The sequence below is a fragment of the Eleginops maclovinus genome, chromosome 18 (genome assembly GCF_036324505.1).
Source record: "Eleginops maclovinus isolate JMC-PN-2008 ecotype Puerto Natales chromosome 18, JC_Emac_rtc_rv5, whole genome shotgun sequence".
NCBI lineage: Eukaryota > Metazoa > Chordata > Actinopteri > Perciformes > Eleginopidae > Eleginops > Eleginops maclovinus.
The window spans coordinates 14,980,508-15,006,526 of record NC_086366.1 but is presented as its reverse complement, the minus strand read 5'-3'; the positions used below and the strand labels follow the sequence as shown (position 1 = coordinate 15,006,526).

The 26,019-nt window shown below is 40.8% G+C and overlaps 1 protein-coding gene across 1 annotated transcript; it reads right to left on the bottom strand.

The window, feature by feature from the left end:
• Positions 1-177: 177 nt before the first annotated feature.
• Positions 178-24,205, bottom strand: LOC134880403 (rho guanine nucleotide exchange factor 26-like). Its single transcript, XM_063907342.1, has 15 exons — positions 24,008-24,205; positions 22,041-23,517; positions 21,505-21,556; positions 21,250-21,392; positions 19,097-19,153; positions 18,382-18,542; positions 15,487-15,639; positions 15,198-15,327; positions 14,593-14,667; positions 14,159-14,248; positions 13,224-13,378; positions 8,219-8,428; positions 2,560-2,630; positions 2,248-2,352; positions 178-1,880 (listed from the first exon to the last, which is right to left on the bottom strand). The coding sequence occupies exons 2-15, from the start codon at positions 23,421-23,423 to the stop codon at positions 1,738-1,740; spliced, it is 2,928 nt and encodes a 975-aa protein (XP_063763412.1). The 5' UTR covers positions 23,424-23,517; positions 24,008-24,205; the 3' UTR covers positions 178-1,737.
• Positions 24,206-26,019: the final 1,814 nt, after the last annotated feature.

Below are 26,019 nucleotides of genomic sequence, written 5' to 3'. Positions count from 1 at the left end.
ACACATGGTTCATTTATTTTTTAAATTGTCCCTTTAGGAATAAAAGTCATTTTCTTTGGTCCATCTCTTAGGGAATAGAGATGTCATATTGATCATTGAGGGTCCATCACAGACTCAAAGCAATTCAGCTTTTATTTATAGTGGAGGATTGAAATTCATAAGGAAAGACTATGCAAGTTTGTTGCAATATAAATCTGTATTTAAAAAAAAACATACATGTTACAATTCAGGCTGTTTTACATATTTACATGTTCACAGATTTACAGTAGTTACAGGTCAGAGAAGCAATTCAAATAAAAAATAAAGGTATGCTTAGATATGTGGTAACAGATGTTTAATTTCCCCTGAGTGCAAACGCAAAGCTTCATCTAGATAATCGTGTCCTTCCAGCTGGGTGCTCTGCCCGCTACTGTCAGACGTCGCTTCATGCGGCTCAACGGTGGTTGTGGTTGTCATTTGGGCTGGGGCCAGAGTTTTGGGATTGATATGTTGTGTTATCATCACACTCTGACCAAGCCATTCATTTACTTTGGCTGGGCATGGCCACACTGAAAAGATGACTCACACTGGACAATCACATTAAAAGCAGGGCTGGGCCGGACTGCTCTCTCCACCCGTTTCACAATCAGCACACACATTCATTTCAGCTTGCATCTGTAGCATCGCAGATATAAATCCTAAGGGGAATATTTATGTATACAGCCCTGGCTGGCATCTAATGTGTGTGATATTTCAGGCTGTCCAACTCTTTGAGTGGATGGAAAGAAAATGGCACTTGTGACACAAAAGTAAAGTCTGATTCATGGTGATGACATTAACTGGTGACAAATGGCAAGGTAGAGAACAGATACTTGGCCTTTGCTTAACCGCCAGATGACCTATGATATTAAACCTCCCAGAGGACTGTAATGCTTAATATCAAATTAATTAGGACTTATTCTATTTACACAAAGTGCATTGGCTTTCGGACAAGTTGCATTTGTTTCGGTCCTGCAGCTCAATTTACAGCTTATTGTATTTTCTTGTAACATATCATTATAATCGGTTCACTTGCCATCAGATGCTTCTCAAAGAGTTTCTTCACTAGCCCACACACACTCGAAAGCTGCCAATTCCACCGTCTTGCCTTATTATCACTTCAACAATCATAGTTACATTGTTACTGGCAAAGCTCTTAATCACATGGCCTGATCCTCGTTAACTGAGCTCACATTTGGCAGTTATTTTCACACTGCTTGGTCTACTTTACCTATAGCAGTACTGTAATCTCATTATTACATTGCACATCACAAGAAGAAATATGTTTAGAAAAAATAAACATTTACAAATTTCACACCAACACTCGTTATGTAGCAGGGTGTTGAAAGCAGTGACTCGGGCAATGGATGTTTTCCAACCGAACGGAAAATTAATGAATGTGACAGATCCCACCCACACAGGGACTGATGATCAGTAATTAGGGAAGTCTGCTCTTCTGCTGAGTTTGTTCTGAACACTCTTTGCTTTGAAAGTCAGACAGCATGCCTGATATTTAGTGGAGGTAGAACAGAAGTCCTAAGAATAATGGGTTGATCTTTAAATCACTGTGAAAAGTCTAGTCTGGTCTATTTCGTCCCTGAAGGCCGGTCACTGCTGCTGTTACTGAACTTGTATGTCAGGGTTTACGTTTTTAAAAAGGCAGGTGGGTCAAAGGGTCAGAAAAAGCCCTCTGTGGTTAAATCACCGGACTCATCCTGCTCACACGTTAGTCTCCAACCCCTGCAGGCGGTCCATCCTCTGTATGTTGCGCTCAATGGAGGTCTGGCATGTGATTGGTTCGGCACATTCGGCGAGGAACCACCCCCTTTCTCCATCACGCAGTCGCTCACCCTCATACCAGCCTAAGAGAGGAAATTGTACTCCACATGAATATTTAAGCATGTGTTGCTTCTTCTCGTGCTATTACCGTGACACTGCTTTTGATGGTCAATGCTCTCTGTTCTTTACATGAAAATCAGTTGCTATGGTCACCAAAAAGGGAAAGGTTCCCTAGGCCTCGGTTTGTTTGTGTAGGCTTAAAAACACATTATGTAAGACAGATAGCTTTTGAAAAATGGCAAAGAGAGCATATAAAAGTGCATGATGAAAAGGATGCAGTTAAAACAGGAACATGTAACATGAGAGGAATACTATGGAGGATGAGTAAAGCTATAGAAAGAGCTAGAAAGCAAGACAGGGATTAGGACGAGAGGGAGAGAGCTAACATACCGTCTTCTACAGTCTGCAGGACTAGCACCACATCAGCCACCTGCAGGGACAACTCATCCGGCTGTTTGGCTGTGTACGTTCTGATCACCTCAACCTGCATGACATCTAAAAAGACACACAACAAGTCCATAAATCACTTCAGGTAGATTACACTAGCCTGCATACAATATATCTGAATTAACAAGCCTATTGTTTTGGAATTAGGAAAACTGTTAAACAAAATGACCACCAGATGGCGCACTAGGATAAAAAGGAGAGGTCAGTGAGCCTTATAAAAGTGTGTGTGTGAAAAAATGCTTTGTAGCAACTTACAGGTTCTGTCCTGACTCTTGTTGTTGTTGACGTTTTGGCCCAGGGCGCTGATCCATCGGGCACGCTCATTCCTAGAAGCATAAATAACAGCAAATGAAGGAGATATAACACTCTTTTGGCATTAAAAGACACCTGAACAATATGGAGAGTAGTATGTACTCAATTAAAACTCCTAGAAATAGACAGTAGGCCCTACTGCGAGAGTTGCTCACTTTCTAATTGGGATTGGGGCTAATTATTTAGAATAAATATGACAGATGTTGCATCTGTTTTAAGAACCTTTGCAGCAACAAACTTTTTCAAAAAAGACAACTAGGTAACACCAGATATAAGCAGTGTTCCTTCCAACGACGGAAGAGAGGTGAGTTTTCAGAAGCAGAGAACTGAAGAGAACAAGCACAATGGGGAATCCCAGGAGGGAACAGACCTGTTTTGCTTTTCCTCTCTCTTGTTGCTTTCATGGGGGAAAAAAAACTGTGGGTGGAGTCGCACAGGTCAGATTGCATTAAACTGCATCTCTCATTTCACCTGTTCTCAGCGACCACTGAAGGAAGTCGAGGATTTAAAAAGAGCAAGAGAGGGAGAGATGAAGGGGGTTCAGGAAATTAACCGAGGGGTTTGTTGAGGCCCCTGTGACTCAGCACTCTTGGCTTGAATCGTGCAGATAGGTACAACAATTCACAGGCAGAGCGGAATTTGTGTGGAGGCTCTTGACAAGGGCCTCAAACAGGCAAGTCCCATGAGTCAGACCTCATTATTGTGTTGTCATCGTACACATACTGTTTTGGTCCTTTTCAGGAGAAAGAAGCTATAAAACACTGGCTGACATCATACTTCCAGAACTAATTGGAGTGTATAAAACTCTAGAAATCATTTATAACAATAACTCTCAGTAAAATCATTAACTAAGATTCCCATAATGCAACATTACCACTGATAAAGTGTGACCTTTGTAGTCAAATTATACATTTGACAGTCCAATCGTTATTTAACCCTTAACACTAAGTAGGACAGAGGCTTAGGTTGTTGTGAATGTCAATTTAGAACTAGGAAGTCTAACCAAGCCAGGAAGAGACAATTATAAACCCAGGTCATCAGTAAGATGAAAAGGTACAGGCTAGATATTTTAGGAATTAGTAAATGTGGATGGACCAGTTCTGTATGTCAAACAATTAAAGAAGAATCATTTTACCTTTACGAAGGGGATGAAGACAAGCCTGCAGTTTAAAAAAAAATAACTTGGTATAATACATTAAAAAAAAACATCTGCAAACTCACTTGGAGGATACCTGATGTCCAAACAACTAACCCAATAAACTACATCTTAATAAACCGGTGTTGTGCAAGTCTCTCTGGAAAAAGGAGACAGGGGGGACGAGGAAACCACCCGGCAGAGAACTAAGACCTTGGATCTAATAATGGCTAACCTGCGGCAAGGTACAACATGCTGCAGAGTGGGTGTAGAAGAGAGCAGATATTCACAGCCATATGTTTTAAAGTGACTGAGAGGCTTTAAGTACAAATGTGAACCTGCTGGTGGTGCTAAAGGAAAGGGGCTTTGATAAAGGGCCTGGTTACTTCTCTGTATCAAATGTGCAAGTTCTTCCAACATCCGAGCTGATCTGTGGGAACGACATCTGTTAGTCTTTGCATTTGACAGCTGGACACATGCTGACAGATTCATGCGCACATACCCAATGCACCATCATGACAGGTTGCTTTCTCAGGCTTAAACAGCTGAAATACTTTACAGAAACTATGCATATGCTCAACGTATGCAATACATTTAGCACAAGCGGAAACAGGCAACCACAAAATGTTTGAGAGGCATTTAATGGTTATCTGTGCAATGTGAGGCACATACCAAAAGAGATTCAGGTAAAAAATCCAGGCCTAAAAGTGTGAAGAGTGTGAATGTGTTTACAGGCAGGCATGTGAACACTGTAGCAGGTGCATAGCCCCTTCTCCTCTCGACTACAAGCCTGTGCAGGATCCGTGTATTCAATGAGTAGAGGTAGTAAAGCGCCCTCTGCATTTTACCATTCATCCCAATGTTTAAGAGGATGCAAAGAATCATAAATCTATTGTCAGTGGTTCTTGTTTCACCTCTGAAAAGAGCAGAGGCCTGGCCGCTACCCTGTAAAACCTTCTCACAAGCACATAAAGAGTGACGACAGCCTCTTTCCAACCTTCCCTTCTTTGCCAACTTAAAATCACCACCAGAACAGTGGGTTTTTTTCTCTGCTCACTCCTATCAATGTGTTTACCCTCCACCATATCCCCTCCTTGTCTCTACCTAACCACAATAGATTAGATTTCCTGCTCATCTGACAAAAACATGACATTTCTCTAATCAGAGCTGACCAGGAAATATAACTCTCAGGCAGAGGGAATGAAAGAGAAATTCCCATCAGCATGTTTCCAGTAATCATTAAGGTGAAAGCAGACATAGAAGGATATGCCTAAAACAACTACACAACTGAAGGCAGACTAAGTTAAAAGACAATGCCAAAGTGTGCAACAGAAGTACATACTCCCCTCTCCAGCTCTTATGTAACGGGGGCTGTTTTTTGTTATAGCTGCATATTTTACTAACAGAACTGTTGTGCAGACTTCTGTAGTTGCTCTGTTCCACTTACAGAGAAGCACTATTCACTGACTCTCGACAGAACACAACATCAGGGTCAGGGGGAAGACAAGCTGACATGCACACACCAAACAAAAGGATACAGAGAGAAGGAAGAGGACACAGACGGAGAAGAGAATCGCTAATGCTACACAGACGTCCTTGTGCCATGTTAGATCCAGCTGTCTAGTCTGAATTCCTGATGCATTATGTCACTGCTGGAGTCAAACATCAGTCTACTGTATGCTTCTCAGACCTCACACAGACATGTATGGTAAAAACTGAAGGGTCAGTACAAATGAAAGCAGAAAAGCCCACATTAACCAACTCTAGAAGAAGTCAATTTCTACAGATTCATTTCCACAAAACAACACAGACCCGCCTTCAGTTAGAATGTGTGGAATTTCACATTGTTACCCTGACTTGAGCTACACTAAAATTCCGTGGTGAAGGGAGCATTATAGGGAATTGTGGGCAATACAGCAGTTTTTTTGGTGTATACTGCTTTTGTAGGCAAAAACAATGCATAGAGACATGCTCCAACACTCTTTAATGTATGCACAAAGTAAGCCTTTCGATCTATTGCCCACTTGAACTGTGACTACAATAATCAGCTTGTTGTCCTGTGCTATTGTTTAAGTTTCCATTATTGCAATACGACTATGTTTGGGTTGGGCACTGTTCAAAACCATAAACAATTTGACTCCCACAGCTCTAAGAAACATTATTTATAATTTCCTGGCATTTTACTGACTATCTAACAATCTTTACTCAAAAATATTCAATCCATCATCCTTGGCTCTTGAAAACTTGGGATGGCTATTTTAAACTAAATTCAAAACATTTTATAGACTCAAGGAGTAATTGCAAATGTATGTAATTTTGGGAAATAATCATCAGTCTTGCATACTCTTCAGTCTTATAGCTTCATAGGTCTCCTTATGTCCTCTAACCAAAATAGGCTGTCTAATGAGACAACACTTCCATGTGTCATGTAGGGTTAGATCACTAAATTGGGGTGAATGGCCGGAGGAAGAGGAAGTTATTCTCTGGTCCTCAAAAACAAAGAGCCGCCACCGGCTGCTGTCTAAAACATGAGACACGGGACTTTGAAGAAGAAGAGGAGAGTGAGGAGAGATAGTCGTGGGAAACAGCCCACTTAACACAGGGCTGCTGCTAGGCAACAGCTTAAACAATGCCTAGCAACCACTGTAACAATAGATCGTTTTCAGGGTCTGCTGCTCAGCTCATTCAGTACTATGGTGAGTGAGTGCTACACACACACATGCACATGCACACACACACACACACTTACATCTTAGCCGAGGGCCCCAAACCCAAGCTATCAAAGGAGGGGCTTTCCACAACAACACACTATAGAGAGAGGGCAGCAGACAAGAAGACCCCCTCATGTACACATGGGAAGTACATAAGGCTCAATTGGCAGCACATTGAAGTCATGTCACTCCCTCCTACACAGAGCCATAGCAGTCACACTTAACACTATTACTGCAGTGGCTTTGTCGGGGTTTCACTTCACGGGGGCTAATACCACTGGTCCAACGCCATTCAATAAGAAAACTGGTTTTATTTTACAATAGCAACAGGGAACAAACACAACATTGGGCATTGGATATGTACAGTAACTAGTCACTGGATGAACCCACAAACTGGTTAGAAAATATATAATTTGTAAGTAAGTCTGCAAAATATAAATGAGCTATCCGACTTTTCTTTCACTTTCCTGTTTTTCTTTTTTTTTAGCTGTGGTTATATTGAAACTCTTATAGATTCTAATGTATATAATAAATATAACTTTGAAGTCACAATATTGTGGAACAATTGGCTGAAAGAAAAATAGAAACAGGGATAAGAGCCATTTAAAAGGCAGTGATTGTACAGTGGAGTTAAGTAACACACCGTGGGTAATGAGAATACAGGGGATCTCTATCTACACAGGAATGAGGAGGAACCGACCCTGTTTGTAGAAAACACCCTTAAACAAAGCCTTTAACCTCAGAAAATAATTACAGTGAAAATTGTGTGTGTGTGTGTGTGTGTGTGTGTGTGTGTGTGTGTGTGTGTGTGTGTGTGTGTGTGTGTGTGTGTGTGTGTGTGTGTGTGTGTGTGTGTGTGTGTGTGTGTGTGTGTGTGTGTGTGTGTGTGTGCACACGCTTATGCATTTGTGAGTCTACATGGACATCGCCAACTAGAGCAAATAAACCCTGTGTGAAGTCCAATATATGACAGATCTCCTTTGTTTGTGCGGGTTATATAATCTATCCAAACAACGTGCATTTCACTCTTTTTGCTCTACAAAGAGAGAGAGAGAGAGGGAGGGATCAAACTTTACCAACACATCTACAGGCATGAATATCCAGGAAGATCAAACTAGCTGATTTGATTCATTTTAACTCAGAAGTCTGAGTAATCATTTACACTGCACATGCAACACATGCAACAGATGTGAGCTACAACCAGCAGACTTTAGACGAGAGTTGCTCTCCCAAGAGTAGATGGCTGGGGTGAAAGAGGCTCAGTCAACAAAACAATTATCTAGTACAGCTGATCTGTGTAACAGGATGAGTGTAGACAGTATGACTGTATAACCGACCAATAAACTTCCATTTCCTAAGTCACATAAACACCAAGCAGAAAGGCTCAGGCTGTCTCTTGAGAATGGATGTAACAGAATATCCCTGTGACCTGTAATGGTCCAAAAGAGACTAAGAAATAAGAGCTTAGGGAAGAGGGGTAATGGGATTATCTTTGGGAGTAGTGTTTTATGGACAAAGAAGTACCTGTGATAGAACTTACAACAAACAACTTAATCTCTGGATACCAAAATATCAAACCTTATGCGTACCTTGACCTGCTGATATGTACAAAGATGCAGGAGAAATACATTGTCAGAGAAAACAGGATTCATCTCGTGCTTAACAGCAGAGCTCGTTAATGTGTAACTGAAATGCAAGAGAAACAAAAACAATACAATTAAGAAGGACAAAGGTTAATATAATATAAAGCACTCACAGCAACTCCGACCCAAGGATCATGGGCACTTTTTCACTGGAGTGGTTGCTACGGAAACGCAGACGGAAAAGGTGGTTGGCGCCAGCTTGCCGTGAGCTCAGCATGCTGGCGGTGCTTCTGACCGGTGACAGGTTGAGATCCTCCGGCTGGCAGGAACCCACCCAGATCTGGTCCCTCAGAGCGTAGTCGATCACAGCGTAACTCTCCTCGCTGAAAGAGGCAGAAAAAACCTTTATCTTATTGTTATTTCTCTCTGCTTGTTAATTAAGATTCATTTGAGTGTGGCAGAAAGGCCAATTCAGCACAACCATCAAAGTAAAGACAAAGCTAGTTGACAAAATAAAACAGCAGTGCTACTACACGGAAATGCAAACACATACAAACAGGCCTTGCCATTAACATCGATGTAGTGACTTTTGCATACACAAACACGTTCTCACACTCATATTGTTGCTTCAGTGGAATACTAACACCGAATTTGACAGTCAAATGCATTTCAAAAACATGTTTCTTGGAACGTATCCCACCATTCAATGCAGTTAGATAACGATGCAAAAAAAGTATTAATTTTAGAACCAGTAATCTTGTCATTTCAAGATAAACTTACAACTGGATTTATGTTGAGTTAGATATACAGTGGAGGAAATAAGTATTTTATCCCGTGCAGGTTTACAATCGTGTCCTTGATGTCCTTAGACATTAGTTCCACCATGACCACAAGATGTCTTTGGTCTTCCCATTGTGGAGAGGTTGTAATCTGATTTATTGACTGTGGACAGGTGTCTTTTATCCAGGTAAAGAGTTGACATCAGGAGTACTTTTTTAAAGCAAGAGGACTTATTTAACCAGTACTTGGGAGCCAGAATTTTTGTTGATTGCAAGGGGATCAAATACTTATTTCCCCCAATTAAACGCAAATCAATTTATATCTTTTTTTTTTTTAACATTTCTGGATTTGTTTTGTTGATATTCAGTCTCTCACTTTTCAAATAAACCCACCATAAAAATGACAGACTGTTCATTTCTTTGTAAGTGGTCCTCCAATGTAATATCACAAAGGTTATAAAAAGTAATTGGATGCTCGGCTTTTACTAAGTTGGTATTGAAGTCATAAATGTGGATTCAGCTGCTGATTATCATGTACCCACTACACCATCAAGCAACTCCAGCTTACACATTACATCAAAGCTTATTGTTTTAGTAAAAATGTCATGGTACCTCAGTCAAGTGTAGTTAAAAAAAATACACCTGGACTAATACATGAACTGGCACATTAACTTGCCAGTCCAAATATTCAGTTTTCTAAATATCTTTACACTAAATTAGCTTCCCACTGGTTTACCTCATGCCTATATCTCCCTTGAGTACCTCTACCTGAGCATGACCTTGTGTCAAGAAATATATGGAGTAAGTTCAAAAATCTGGATCTGATTGTGTAACATGGTACCTCTAACGCTGCGCTGAACTTAGAGACGAAAGTGTGTGTGTGAGTGTGAGCGTGAGTGTGAGTGTGAGTGTGAGTGTGTGTGTGTGTGTGTGTGTGTGTGTGTGTTTTCTTTGTGTCCATCAAACACATGTTTTATCAACCTGAGACTGAAATAGCAGCCAGCCTGAGAAGCTACTGGACAGGAAGTAGGTTCTTGTAAGCCAGCATGTCTATTACTGGGCTGAACACACAAACACAAGCAGGAACAAAGCTAGCAGTTAAACAAGAAATAGTGAGTAGTGTATCTGTCCATGTCTCACTCTTTCACTGACACACACTCACACACTGGACTCTGGGGCAGTGACTGTCTGAGGGATCAAGTCACGGTCGGGAGGTTCTCAACAAGGTTCAACTGTTACCCATCAGCCCCTATTGTCCACCAATGAATCAACTTAAAGGCTGTTGCCCACAACCAATTAGATTTATGGGAAGAAGAGAAAGAGAACAGGGAGAGGTGGATAAGATAAAGATAGCAGGAGTGGGAAGGAAAGAAAGCACAGACAACTGTAATGACAAGTGGAACCAAAGAGGTTGATGATTTAGAAAAAGTACTTATTTGCTTTCTTACAAAGACATGATGAACAAGATGTAATCACGCTTAAATTTGTTTGGTAAATATGATTTTTTTGTGAGTGACAATCTCTAAATTCAGCTATCTGCACCAAAATATATTTTCACTGTGTGTCATCCATTCTTAAAAAAAACGTTGAGGTGAAAAAGTTGGTTTGTAATGGATTTTGATGATTTTGGTGGGTTTAACCCCTTGAAAGCCCTTTAAACTGTGCAACACTTCCGGTTACAATGCAATAGTTTTCACCAGAAAAAATGTCAGACCTTCAACTAAACTCAAATCCTAATAATCCCAAAGGAGTTCTCGATAAAAAGATTGAATAATCCCAGATATTATGCTATTTAACATTCAAAAAACGTTTTTGATCTGTGGATCAGCATGTTGGCCCCTGACAGCCCTATAGGTGAACTGCCTGGAATTCCTTTTGCATGACGCTGGGGGATGGGATGCGTGGAGTATCTGCATGTTTATGAGGTGAGTTTTCTCATGTATGTGGGTTAGTCACTATACAGTGTTGGATTAATGATAAATACTGTAGGAAATACTTTAGTATCCTATGTTATAGTGGGGAGACGTGTGTTAACAATTGAAATAATAGGGAAATGAATCTATCTACTGTTTGGCTACCTCAAAACTACTTAGAAACAAACACGCAAACTTGCTGGAATGAAAACTACTCTGCTGTTAGAGATAAGGCAGGCCTCTTCCACACGTCATCACAACTGAGTTTCCATTTTACTACAATATAACCAGTTGTTCAACACTAAAGAAAAGTTAACAGAAATCATCAGAGAGATGTTAAGTGTAGCATGCAGGCAGACATGCACCCAAACACATTGTAAGAGCATAGTGTTCTGGTGCACAGAACAGTAGGTGTGTTGAGACTATGGTTTAGTGACTCAAACAGAGGGAGGAAAAAAAAATGGGCAGAGAAAGTGTTGGGATTATAGGCTTTTGCACGCACACTCACACAAAGACAACACAGACAAAAAAAATCCACAAGGTCATGACAACCAAAAAGAAAGGGAAAGAACAGAGAGAAAATAGAAGAGAGAGATGAATACCTTAACCTCAACGTTTATATGATTACACAGGAAAAAGGGGGATGTGAACGTGAGAAAGGGAGCCAGCTGGTGTGGACTCAGTGTTATGTAAGTGTTCCTGTGATCCAGAGAGCAGTAGATAAAAACTTTTCCCAGCTTTCCCACACTGTTACACAGAGTGTTTGGTGAAGTTTTGTGTTATCTGATCAAAACTCCAAAACCTGTAGACAATTTTTCGATTTATAGAAATACAACATCAGAGAATTGCAACAAATCGCCACATTATGAAACTGGAAATACAGCATGTTTGGTATTTGCGGCCAAAATAGCACAATCTATAATCAAAGGTTAATCAAAGACAATCAACTGAGTGTTTCAGCCTAGTAAAAAATCTAAAATAATATTGTTTTGATTAGCAGACACAAAACAAAATTGAATTTTGGTCAAATCCACTGAACCCGTACCAAAGCCAGAAAGGGAGCACAAAGATGTATGTTTGGTTAACCAAACATACATCTTTGTGCTCCCTTTCTTTTGAAAATCAAGATATATAGTCCGGTAATACCGAAAACATTCTCAGGTCATAAGTATGTTTTCTTTCCACTGTGTATCTGCTCTGGATTTGACCTTTCCCCCTTTCCATCTGGTGTTCATGGTTTTCATTGTAAGCTCATGAAAAATGACACAAGAAGAAGCCGAGAGGATTCAAGCACGTAACTTTATTGCATTTGGCAACAAAGTTCATTTAGCTGCTCATAAGAAATCAACCCACACACACACACACACTCCAGGTCATAATGACAGGGGAAAGAGCTATTACGCTATTAAGTTCTGGAGGTTCTGTGACCTGGCTATGCCTGGCGAGCCTCGGGTATCCTGAGGTGTTTTTGTTTTGATTCCTGCAGATGGAGAGCAGTAGAATAGTGTGCCACAGCAGGGCTCCAGCGCTCACCCGTAGTACAAACCAATATTGTAACAGCGTCTCCCATTCAAACACACACACACAACACAAACTTACATCTCCGGAGCACTCCCTTTTCTCAAATCCCTTTTTTCAAAAAAGGCCTGACACCACACACTACTGGAGTCTGCCGTCCATGCTCAGATTCCCAGAAAAATATCACATGGAATGTTTCTACCCCTTTTTTTTATGACTCTTAGGAGTTCTCAGTTTTCGCGAGTGGCGGGACAATCAGTTCCAGACACAGAGCGAGCAGGACGGAAAGACATTTTTGGGAAAAAATAGACACATGTGCACGCACACCCACACTGCACGCAAGCAAATGAAAACCACATCATTTCATGGAAGTCCTCTTTATGGTTTATTTCATGTTATTGCCCTAAACTAGGGGAACCAGAGGAGGGGAAAGCAGACTCACTGACACTGTGCAGGTCTACTAGCTGCAGATGAGTCATAGTACCAGGATATTTTGAAACCTCAACAACAATCAGTTAAGTTTCAGATTCAAGAAGCCAAGTTGCAACAGGTTCAGGTCAGTGCACCTGTTCATTATATTAAAAATCTCATAAAAGAGCAGTCTGATTGTACAGTGCATCAACAGGTTCTTCCTCAACCCTGCTGATAATTACTTGATACTGTGACTGTGATACAGTTGTTTTGTGCCTGTTTGTCCTGTATATGAAGTGTTTTGCTTTCATTTCAGTAGGGTTCTCAGTCATTGTTCCTTGTTGTCCAATTCCAAAAAGTGCAATCACAAAGATAGAGAGGACACTATTACATGCAGTCAGGGTCATGCCCATAAACAGTTCATACATTCCAACAGTGAAGACCAAGTGATTACGGTTACACTTTCCCCCTGAACATGTCAGAACAGGTGAGTTATGAGCAAAGCCACACCAAGGCCACACTCACACCAGCTAAATCAAACACAGATCCAGACTAACCTCTTTTTCCTGGTGACGATCAGGACGTCATTGAAGAGGAAGAAATAGACCTGTTGCCGTGACTTTCGCTTCAGGAAGATGCCATTGTCCTCTACAAATGCAGTCAGCTCTCCTCTCTTTACCATCCACCTGGAGGATGAGACCAGGGGAAAAGGCTGGAGGAAAAGGAGAAAGAGAATGTGATGAAGAGGAAATGGGCTTAAATCTAACCAAATCATTTTTTTTTACAATTTTGTCTGAAGTCAGAAATTCCTAAATCAGAGTTTTGTGTAAATGTGTGAACAACTGGCTAAGCAGACTTAGAATGTGAATCCCAAATGTGCCAACAGCTATTTCCCACACTACTTAGAAACACTAGAGCCTGCCAAGCCTTGTGTGCATTACATTTAAGGATAGTCGCCAAGTGTCGCTGGTGTGTCTGCGTGTCAGTGCATGACTGCAGGAGCACATGTTGAACACCCGTTTTTGTTATGTTTTGATAGACATCTTGGGTAAATACACCTGTTTGCTTAATATAACCATCTGGTTATATTATCTATTTGAAGCTATATGAAGCTACAGCCAGTTGCTGGTTAGCTAAGCTTGGCATAAATATTGTGAACTGGAAAAAAGCTAGCATGGCTCTGTCCAAAAGTCACAGAATGTATTTAATGTGACCAAGTGACGATAGATACACAGACAAATTTACAAATGAAAGTAAAATATTTTGAACTTTCAGATTACAAAATGAGATATTACACCCTGTGGCCCTATGGTGTTTTCTTGTAAATAAGAAAAACACCGGCCACAATGTTCAAGTTCCTGAGATCTCGATCATTGTGGCCACAGAGGCCTAAACCTGTGTAACTATACTGTTAATGTCATCTCTTAACCAGAATTAAGTTGTTTTCAGAAAAACTACTCGAGATGCAAGTGTGTAACATTTGGGTCCGTACCTTGATCTTGAACTCCAGCTGAGAGTTTATGGTATACATCATCTCTGTTCTCTCCATAGTGCGCGCTCCTTCATTGCACTTTCTTACCACCTGCTCACAAATACAAATACAGTGTCTATTAATCTCAACATTTATTTTTCACTCCTTAAATCCATTAACTGTATCCTGCATGCTATTATGGTAGTTAAAGCATTCCTTGATTGATGAGCTGATATTTATCAAGTAGAAGAAATGCTGGAAATCAGCATAACTTGCAAAAATGTCTTCACCAAAACACAACATTAAAAAAGAATCGATTGACTGCAAGGCTAATCCTAGTTGTCCATATCCAGGGCAATAATTCTAAACTATATCTAGTATATCATTATAGGGAGAAACATCACATTTATTTTAAATATGAAACATAAAAAACAGGATGAGTTAAACCCACGCACCTTGCTGATAGCTTGTAAAGCTTTCTTAGACTCTTCATATTGGGCCGAATCTTTAGGCGTCTTCTGACAAATGGTCTGCAACAAAGGGATTCAACAAATCGGTAACACTACTTTATAAAATAAAAAACATTTCACAACAATTCATTGCACCCATGAACATCACCATATATCAAAGCACAATAAAATATTGATGCATCAAAAAAGCTGTGGGAAGCAATGAATTCAAACCAAACTTTCTCAGGATCCAAAAGTCTCTGAGTGCAAAGCAAGCATAAACCTCAGAGTCCCTCGGGAGACACTGACGGAGGACCAAGAAGGGAATGGAAGGAGAAAGGGAGAGGAAGGGAGGAAGGCACAGTGGAGACTAAAAACATGGTCAAGAAGGAAGCATAAAACTGAAAGAAAAAAAACATTTAAAAAATGGAAAAAGGAGGAGCCAGACCTCAGTAAAGATTATCAAGAAGTAATGTAAGGTAACACAAACATCTTAGAGGTTGGGTCGCATACCATGTAGAATTAAGAGTAAGAATAAACAAACTGTTGCACAAGAGTCAAAGTCTTGTTATTCCAAATCTCATGCTACTTTTTTGTTTTCCAGCACTCACATCCATGAGGAGGGGCAGACGTGTTATCCTCTGCATAGGCAGGATAAGGAAGGAGATCATGGGGAGGTTCCTGCAGTCTGGGTGGCTCTCTATCCTGGTTAGCACCTCCTTAAAAACTGGATTCTTAGACCTGCAAGAAGGGAGAAGATGTTCATTAAAATACAATAATGATGAGAGCCAAAGAGGAAAACATGAACAGGGAGTAAAAAGTGTCTGAGCACTAATCTTGGATCAAGTCCATGAGAGATATGAGAAGAACATCTATCTGCGCGTCTGCTCGGTCACTCACACCAGCCTCTGCAGGGTTCGCTGCTGGTAGACTTCATTGGAGCAGTATGTCACAAAGGGATCAAAGTTGGACTGAGAGTGCTTGTCAACGATGTCACTGATGTCATTGATCACAATGTTCTGTTGGTGTCTTTCCTCCAATTCCTTAAAGAACCTGAGGAAAGGATAAATTAGGGTTAGTATTACAGGGATTTGTACCGTACATGGCAGCAGCTGGGGTCAGAAACATCGAATCATGAGTCATCCCACGCTTGGGAAAATATAGAATGCAATGACAGATATAAAGTCATGAAGGCAGGATGCACCACCAACACATTTTTTTCAAACCCACTGTAAGATCACAAAAGAGGAACTCCCCGCCTCTTAAAATAGACATAGCCTACCATTAACCATAACACAGAGGCTTTTCCTCTTCCTGAGCTCCACCAGATGGCCAGTTTAACGGCTAGCCACATGGCCAACATCAAGAGAATAAGTGTTTCTACATGCAGCAACCAAGGTGACAAACAGGAACCTGTCGGACGGTCACAGGATGCAGACCGTGACCAGTTGGACTGAGATTGAGTGCATCTGTTGAAGTACCTTGAGTGTCCCCATCCCTACCTAACACACACTATGACTATCTATGGGAAACATTGCCTCTCCTGTGGCCTTGGGTCATGCCTGACCCTACACCTTTTGAACTATCCTCTTACTAATGAGGGCATGAGTACACAGGATGACAGAAAACACACACATATTGTCCTGTCCCCTGGCCCACGTCCTAAAGGTGTATTCAGGGCTTTAACAGGCCAAGGTTGCACATATTCAGGCTACGCTAACTCTGGGGTTAAAACTCACTGACCCCAATAACAGCATGCTGTCATGAGCCAAGAGTTCAAGGGAGGTGAGTTAAATCAGGGTGAGGAGAAACAAAAAAAAATGCCCCAAATTAAGCTACTGACTAAGAATAACTACTTCATCCAGCAGATACTGAGAAATACAAAAAGGTATCAGCCTCCCTGTCAGCACAGTTTTATTAATTGCATATCCTAAGGCTGCGAGTGAAATACAGTCACTAACACACCTACATTTGAAGTACTCAACAGCCTTCACACTCACTATAGCACACAGACTACACCAGGAGCCGGCAGAGTGATATTTCTATTTTTATCTGAGAGGGTAAGTGAAAGCCTGACGATCTGTTCCAAGTTACACATCTTGTTTGACTAGCGCTACAGGCCATTTTATAACTCATCGTCTCCACTCTCCTCTCCTGGGGCTATGCAGGTCTAGGTTTTTAGCTGGGAAAGGGTATAGTATCGCATTAACGTGCGTGGCCTGTATATTTGAATGAGAAAGGGGTGCGAGATGAGCTGCAGCATGTCTCAATACAGGAGGGAATTGTTTAGGAATTTACAGATAACCCCACTCATGTTAAGTGGGAATGAGGCGTAAATAAATGTAAAAACAATGTCCATGTCAATCCATGTGCCTAATAAACTGTAGAGAGTGAGGAGTATTATTTGTAGAAGCTGTTTTTCCTTCATGATAACAGAGATAAGTCAAGTGAACATGTACGGAATGAGGAAATCTTTCTCCCTGGGGGGGCTGAAAATCCTGACAAGGAATCCCGGAGCAAATGTCAGGAACAGTTGCAGCAGGGAGGCAGTGAACGCACCGAGCTTACAACCTCGGCAGCAGAAAGATTAAGGCTAGCTTAACCTCATTTCACACATACTGTATTACCCATATTATTAACATGTTTTTTTTTTTATATCTCAAAAAATGTGGTAACAACTTGTTGGCGGAGTAGGTTCAGCAATTGGTGATTAAGAGAAGGAAAGTGTAAAAAGACTGTAAAACTTGGACTGGTTGTAAATTCTTTAGTCCGTATAGCAGGCTACCAGAACAGTGACTATAGACTAGCACATAAGGCTGTTGCCATGATGATTACTAAACAGATTATCTCACACATTGAACAATGACACTGCATCATGGTTGCACTTGAAGTCATTGTCACACTGAATAGTACTCTCATAAAAAACACAATAAATCGTACCATAGTTAAAAGCACTGACACATATGAACATAACGAAAACCATATGGGCTGAGAAATTCATCCGTCAATCATTTGTAGAAATAATGGAGCTCTGTACAACACAGTAATTTCTGAGGCCGCACAGTTTTCATCAGTCTCTACTTTCATGGCCTCTCATGCACAAGTGTTTTAGTTTATGGGATCTTTGGAAGTTCATGGTTACCTGACCATGAATGTCATTAAACAGTCCACACGCATGCACTGTAAATCATGATGGACGGGTATACTCAGATCGTAGCAGCCAGTTTTGGCCATTGCGTTTTTTATACACTCACCAAAACAGTTAAAGAACTCATGCATCATCCATTTTGCTTTTGAAATCTCTCAAGCAGCAAGAAATGGTATAATATTAAAATAACTTTACTAAATATGAATTGTTATTTTACCCCATAGCAGGTGACCACACAAAGTAAACCGTTCAGCGCTGCCTACCCACATTTCCTTACACCAAACTGAAAACAACTCTGGTTGCAGCAAGAGAGTGTACAGTAACGCTGACAGAAAGGAATGTAAATAATGTTTACAGACACACCTCATTTGGAGTGATTGAGGGCTACCAACTGCAGCTGTTAAATAATCAAAAAAGATCCAGCTCATTAGCCAAGAACCACAAACCACAAACAATGATAGAATTTAAAGAGGATAACGAGTAACCTAAAAATACCAACCAGCATTTAAGAACTGTTACTTATCGTCTAGTCTTCAACCTCAAAAAGGTTTCAAACATATACACTGCAAGTACCAATACTGAAACTTGCATCAATGTACATCTGATAATAATTTTGCCGAAATTTTACCACAGAACCGGGCACTCACTTTTTGCTGGCCTCACAGACGTCGGTGATGTTGGAGAAGAGGTGATGGTGTTCGGTCTTGGTAATGGCATCCCTGAGCTCTGCAGAGTTCTTGAACATGCGGATCAGGATCTCCAAACTGTGGAGGTAAGAGTGCTCCGAGGAGATCAACTCAAAAATGGCCTAAGGAAGTGCAAGAGAGGGAGGGCAAAGTGAGGTGACAACTTATGCCTTTTTCACATTAGTCATCCATTTATGCTTTAAATAAAACACTAAGTCCTGACTCACTCACTCACACACACACACACACACACATTGCTTTATGAGATGGGCTTTGTCATCAACTGCCTAACATACAACTGCTCTCAAATCATTTTTGGAATACTTTTGAAAAATTCCATTACAACTTAAGAATATGTATCTGTCAAACTATTTATTGGACTACTCTAAGTTTTGTCAATCATATTAGGACAGGAAATTATGTAAATATTTATTGGAACATCTGTCCTTTGTTGCCCTGTTACAAAGACTTTGCTTTAAAGCTATAATGGTCCATTATGCATGTGTCCTGCTGTGCTCATTCAATGGCATCTTATTGGTCTGGAGTTTACAGAGACTAAATGGACAGCCATTCTCCCCCCCAGTGCTTGGCTTTTTTTTTACTTAGCATGCATTTGGCGAGAATACGACTTTTCTCACTCTGAACCAAACGTGAAAGTATAAAATATGAGGCCTACTTCTTGTCTTTTGCGTTCCTCTTGACTCAGACGGTCAGAAAGACCACTTTTTTTTACCTGTATCGAGAAAAAAAAGAAAACAGATGAAAAACAAAGTCAGAAGAATGTGAAAAGCTTTTCAATACAAAGTCACACTTGTTTGACTACTCAGGGGATTTTTTTTCAGGTGAGGGGACCTTTGCATTTATAGCATGGGTACGTTCATGTGTGTTTTTGAGTGCCAATGTTGTCCTCAGACAAAGAAAGAAGCACTTTGCATACCACACTGTATAGAGAGCCAATGAAGTTGTTGTAGGAAATAGGGAAAGAAAGATCATTACTGAATAAGGAGGTACCAGGGGAGTGTATAAATAGGTATTGGTTTATCCAAAATGAAATGTCAACATTTGGCCAAAGGATATGGTTAAAGGGAATGTGTATATGCGTGTTGGTATGTGGCTGGCAGATTTGGCAAAAGGATATTTGAATAAGACTGAAAGAAAGCACTCCTTTGGAATTAGCTGTGTGTGGAGTACCATTGAATTAATCAGCCGGTGGCGTTTTTCAAACTGAAGGAAAGGTTGAGATTTAAAAAAAAAACATGTCTTTGTCTCCTGTTCAACCAAATATCCAATATGACCCGGGGTGCATCCAGATTTTTCTTTACCAGATTAAACATGCAGGCACCAATCTTGAAAGTCCATCCTTCCTTGTGTCCACTAGCTTTGCATCCTGTTTTGGTCTAAGGAAGTGATACTGCTCCTGGAGCAGCCTTCTCTCTAGTATCTGCCCTGCATCTCTCAGCAAACAAGGAGAACAAATATCTATTGTTCCAAAGGTTTATCACGGTATCAGCTAAATCAGGCATCAATATAAGGCTGTGATGTTTTAGTGAGCTAACAACCATGCGCACTGTTATGCCAATTGAACTGAATCCGAGTTTGCGGATTCATCGGGCGTGACTGAAACACTATCAATTAGTTGTCATTATTTAATTGCTCAAAAAGTTTTTCGGAAACTATGGTCCTTTGTATGAAATAGAGCAAGACAAACAGATTTCAGGAAACTTAATAAGCATGAGAGGAGGTAGCTCCAGGGAAGCTTACCCGTCTGAAACCAGGTATAATGATTACTGGAAATGTAAAAATACATCAAACCATAATGGTGCGAAGTGGCAGGGGGATAACAGAAGAAGGGAGAAGCTGAGAGAAACTACACTTACATGACTCATAGAATGAGAACTTGTAAATCAGGTTCTTGGCTTCATTGGAATTATTTCCTGTCACAACAAAATCTAAATGTAATACCAGCATTTCCTACAACCTGTTGAAGTGAAAGAAGAATGCCGCAGCTTTACATGATGTATTGTTTGGCCATCTACAGGAAGACATCCCCAACTGTAAAGCAGCTGTGATGGACAAAGAGAGTCCTGGTCAGCAGGTTAATGTCAGACACAGCCCAATGCCACCTCTTTGACTTTCTGTTGAACACCAATAAAAACAACCAAATACATTTACTGAATGTTCTTTTCCTTGGAACCAATGTTCCATTGATATGAGTCTGAGTGCAAATCATAATCTGCTCAGCAATTCAAGAACTTATCCTAATTGCCTTCATCAATGCCTTGGTCTGCTTTTGATCTCGCACTTTCCCTCATCAACAAGTAAACAAGAAGATGGGAATGCCTAAGTAAAAACTCAATAGCCTTTTCCCATCTGCTATTCCTTAATAACCCCCATTTCCTATCCCAAACTATATTATGTAATGCAGAGTCACCACATGTCTCTGTAGAGGCAACATTTTAAGCATATTTGTAGTCTGACAAGCTTGTAGCATTTGCCAACACACTGGCATAAGGCCCAGCAGTGTTTGCAAGACTTCCTGTGGGTCGGGCTGACTGTCTGCCTCCCTGTCCACCCGAAAATGCTTCTGCACTCCCTTATAAACAGAGTCAGGGGCAGAGAAGGCAGAAACAGGGGGAGGATGGGTATGGACTATGGACAAACTGGACATGACAGCATTCTTGAAGGCATTAGCATTCCAAGTCTACACAGCCACAGCTCTGACAGCATACTGCCATACTGTGTGTGTGTGTGTGTGTGTGTGTGTGTGTGTGTGTGTGTGTGTGTGTGTGTGTGTGTGTGTGTGTGTGTGTGTGTGTGAGAGATACTGACCACACTGAGCTGGCTCCAGGAGGTGCGTATAGGTCTGTATTGCACTATAATGCCGTTATCTGGTTTAGGTTCTCTGGAATCGGCATCCTCATCTGAATCATTGTGTAAGGCCTTCTCCTTGTAGTTCTGGTACATCTCTTCCTCTGAAACAGATTTTTTGACAGAAAGACCAAGTTGAAGTCTTTAAACGGTAATTTATTGTTTGGTTGAGAGAGAGAGACAGAAAGGGAAAAACAGAGGACAGGTGTTTCTCACCCTCACTGTCAAACGTCCGCTGATGGGTTAATACTTTCTTTCGATCTGGATTCTGAAATAAATCAAAAACACAATTGTCATGACTTGGACACCCTCTGAGGAACAAAGCAGGCACACACAACATTTTGAATGAAAAGAGTTCTGTATCTATGTCACCTGTCCATGACCTGCCCTTTGTGGTGAACTCCTTCATTGACCCCTGTCTAATTAGAGAGCCATTGTGTATACGTGTGTATGTGTGGGCATGGTGTCACATTACTTCATTCCTCCTAACAACTGCATTAATTGTTTCCTTGTAAGGCTTTGTCTGACCCTCTGCTGCCTGATAAGTTTGACCACAATACTCAGCCTGTGTGGTGATTTTACAACTTAAACTTTGAATTTAACCCCCAATAATGAATTGGATAATGCCATTTCAATCAAAATACCACAGTTTATGTAAGCATAGATAGTTTAGCAACAGGCATTCACTGTTAATTTGCTTTGCAGATGAATGCAGAAATGTATTTATTTGTTTGTTTATTGATTGCACCCACTTTGTTTTTTCCAGTGTTGGTAGGCTTTTCTGTTCGAGGGCTAGCAGGCTTTATAATCCTTGGGCTGGCAAGTTTGGGTGTCCCAGGGCTCGTAGGCTTGGCAGTTCCAGGGCTAGTGAGGCTGACAGTGCCAGGACTGGCTGGGCTGACGGGTGAATCTGGCTTATCCTCATCTAACCATTTGATGATGGGCTGGGAAAACCGATGGGCCTTTGGATCCATCGATGGGACCTCTAAGTCCACTCCACTCACAACAGCTTTCCTATAAGACGTACTCCTCAGGCCTCTATTTAGTGTCCCTGGATTCTCACTTTCTCTGTCAGCACCTTCACTGTGGCCCCCTCCTGTAGAGAAAAAGGTTCCTGTTTCTACCATACTTAGGGCTTTCAATGCTCGCTTGGAGTGATCCAACACAGGCAGCACTGCCAAACCTTGCACTTGAGTCTCAGAGGGAGGCACCTTGCTCCGAAAACCGGATGCTAAACCCTTGGGAATTAGCTGCTGGGTGCCCATCTTCAGGGCAGCAGGGCTGTGGGTGCTGAGGACGATGGAGGGAGGGATAGATGGGGAAAGTGAGGGAGAGGGTGACGTGGAGGACATGGAAGAGGAGCAAGAGGCATGTGAGGAGGCAGGCGAGAATGAGGATGGTCTAGGGACTGCTTGTCCTCTGTCAGCTGGCGATGGGGAGCGTGGGGTCGGTGGGTCTGAGGAGGTAAGAGAAGAAAGGGAGGGGATGCTGGAAGTGGAGCTGTAGGAAGGGGTGGGAGTGCGCCGGGCAGGGGGAGAGGGGCTGTTGTTGTTGTTAGGAGTGTGTGAAGACAGGACAGGAGAAGAGTTGATAGGAACCTCTTCAGGTGAGGCTGAACTTGTCCCAAATGCTATCTGATCTTTCTGTGAGCTCAAACTGAAAGGGCTGGACCTGCACTTCTGGTTGTCCTGAAGACCCTTCTCCTGCCATACTGTTACTCCTTTACTGTTATTTTCCCCATTAGAGTCTACATTACGAACTCTATTGTCCAGTGAGGCGGATCTGCTTTCCTCGGATCTAAATCTTGACAGTGAAAAGAGTCCGCTTGAGAAGTGCCCGATGCTGATGCTTCGGACAACTCTGGATTTTTTTAAGGGTTTGTGCAGAATGTGCTTCAACACAACAGTGTTCTTGCCCCAACTCTGGGGTTTGATTCCCTCATCAGGTTGGCTCAAGGTAAGAGAACCATTGTCCTCCACAGGGAAGTCTGTTGTCGTTAATCCATTTATGTGGTAACTGAGCGGTCGTGGTTTGGGTCCTCTTAAGTCGTGGGTTTTTTTACAGTTGTCCGTGCGGCGTTTCCACAATGGGGTGATGTTTTTATTGGACAAATCCACATCATTGCCAATATCCATGATGCTAGATTGGCTCTGTCCTCTTCACTATCTGTGTCTGAACCTACAGGTCACAGTGCAAACACTGCAGCACTGTAGAAGACTGATCTCTCACCTAAGAGTAAACAAGAGAGGAGTTTTAGTACAGTGTCAAAATTCCCAAAGTTAACTCATTAACAGGGATTCAATACAGATACTGGCAAACCTGAAAAACACATAGAGAAATAGTTGCGGAATGGTGAAACAGAAGCCAAGCCAGTGAAGACAGCTGGCAATCCTTTTGTATATGTTCACTGTGCTGAAATGACCTTATTACAAACAAAAGGCTGACAGGATATTGTTAGCTGTGAGCCATCTCTGTAATATTCCAAAAAGGAAACACTGGTCTCTGGCAAAATTGAATTTAGAGACAAATGTAGTTTTTTATGTACTTTACAACTTAAAATCAAAACTTATTTGCTCATGTTTTTTATAAATACTACAAACAATACTGCATAATACAGCGTGCTACATTTATTTATTAGACAACATATATACGGATTCTCTGTAGAAGAGAAACGTTTTCTTAAGTAGCTTTATTTTGCGAAATGTTGTGTTCAACTTACTTTTAATCAGTCGATCTGCTGCACATTGTACCTGCGCTGTCGTAAAACAAACGTCCTTTTGACGAATATCAAAGGTTAATGCGGTTTATCCAGCATGGTATCGAAACCCCCCAAAAAGTTGGTGAAAACAAAGTTGGAGCTGCAGAGTTACAGTGTGTGCTCCACTGGAAACTCGTGTTAGCGGCACAGAGCGCGTCTGAATCACGGCTGGCTGAGCTGCAGGTTTTCTATGAGCAGGAGGAGGAGGAGGGAGGGGACCTGAACAGAAGAGAGAGGGAAACAGAAGAACTCCCAAATCTCCTAAATGCGCAGGAACTCACCTACTGCAGGATATTGGTTTACTTGAGGCTGTGGTTCTGTTTTAAATAAATGATCACCTTATTCATAACATTTAGTAGATAACAAAACAAAACAAAAACAATTATTATGTTGTTAGTTAATATTCTCATGAAATGGAAAGACCTCAAAGAAACAAAAAAAAAAAGGTGTAAAAATAACAATTAAATAAATAATTACAAGTTTTGACAACTGCACAAATGCTGCATTTATTTGTCTTTTAGGATACTAAATTGAATAATTGCTGTGGTGCGCCACCCTATGGCTTATGGCGTACTTGCATAGACCTTCAGTGATTAATAGTGATTGAATCAATCTTTCAATTCCTTTTATTTGTTGATTTAAAAGTTATAGTATAGTATCCTATTTGTAAATGCTGATAATCCTGTCAAGCAATTTGACCTTAAGGAGTAAACACAAAGAGGCTAATGATTCAAATAAAAAGCCACAGCACTGTCCAAAATAGTCCAATAAGATTGATGTTTTGGCTATGTCTTTAAAATGACCCTAGACTGCCTGGTACTTTAAGTCTCTCTATACAAAGTCCATTTGGTCTGCCTGTTTTGCAGTGAACTATGCAGATGTTTAGCCATGATCTCACAGATTTACAGCTTTTCATTCCCGCTACAATAAAAATCCCTGTTGTGCAATTTGAGGCTGTGGTTATTTCATGCATTACTGATTGCGAAATAATGTGACAAAAGTATTTTCTTATTAAATCCTCACAGGGCCTAAAATAACCCTTTAATTACTTGAGCATGTGACCTTTAGAGATTACACTCACACGGAAACTCCAGAAAAGATGCCAACTTTGACACAAACCATACAACATGCTGGATTGTGTATGGATGGTGCTCCACCGCGTGGCTCTTGTGCGCCAGTATTTCTTCTATTTAACCGCTAGAGGGAGGACTTGTCTCGTTTACTAGGATTCATGTAAACACAGTGGGTTTTATCTTAGATTTAAGGTCAAATTGCTTGACACTAGTCACACGTTTTGCTCTCTTTAGTCCAAAGGTAGAAATACAAATATTTTCTTATTTCCATTTCCATAATTATCTTACTTAATAAATACACACTTCATTATAAAATGTGACTTAGAGTGATTTTTAAAATTATTTCTAGTAATATGTCACCGTTGGAAGTCCTGCTGGTGCAAGCACCACATCGGAAAACAGACCTTGAACATTTAACAAACCCGCCCTATAACAACATTTGCCTATATAAAACCATGATAAATAAATACCAGTTGTTGTTTGTGTTTTTGAGTCCTAACTGATTCTTGAAGTCTTGGAAAAGGGTTGACTGATGAAAATATGTTTAGACAAGCTATGTTGAAGTGATAAAGAGTTGTTAAGGAAATTTAAGTTCAGGAAGAATAAATTGTCACCTACAGTAAAACATGCTTACAAAGACGGTCCAATATGTAGAGAAAATATAACATTTCATAAAATAAAAAACAAGGTCAAGAAACAGATTATTTATTCTGTGAATCAAAAAACATATATATAGATTATTATGGTCTTATTCCCTCGTGATGTTTACGCTTGTGTATGTAACACTGCAAAAACATCTCAAATAAATCCACAACAATATTAATTTCATTAACAGAAACATTACTCTTGCTGTATTCATAATGAAGACTTACATTTATTATTATAGTTTCAATCATCAAT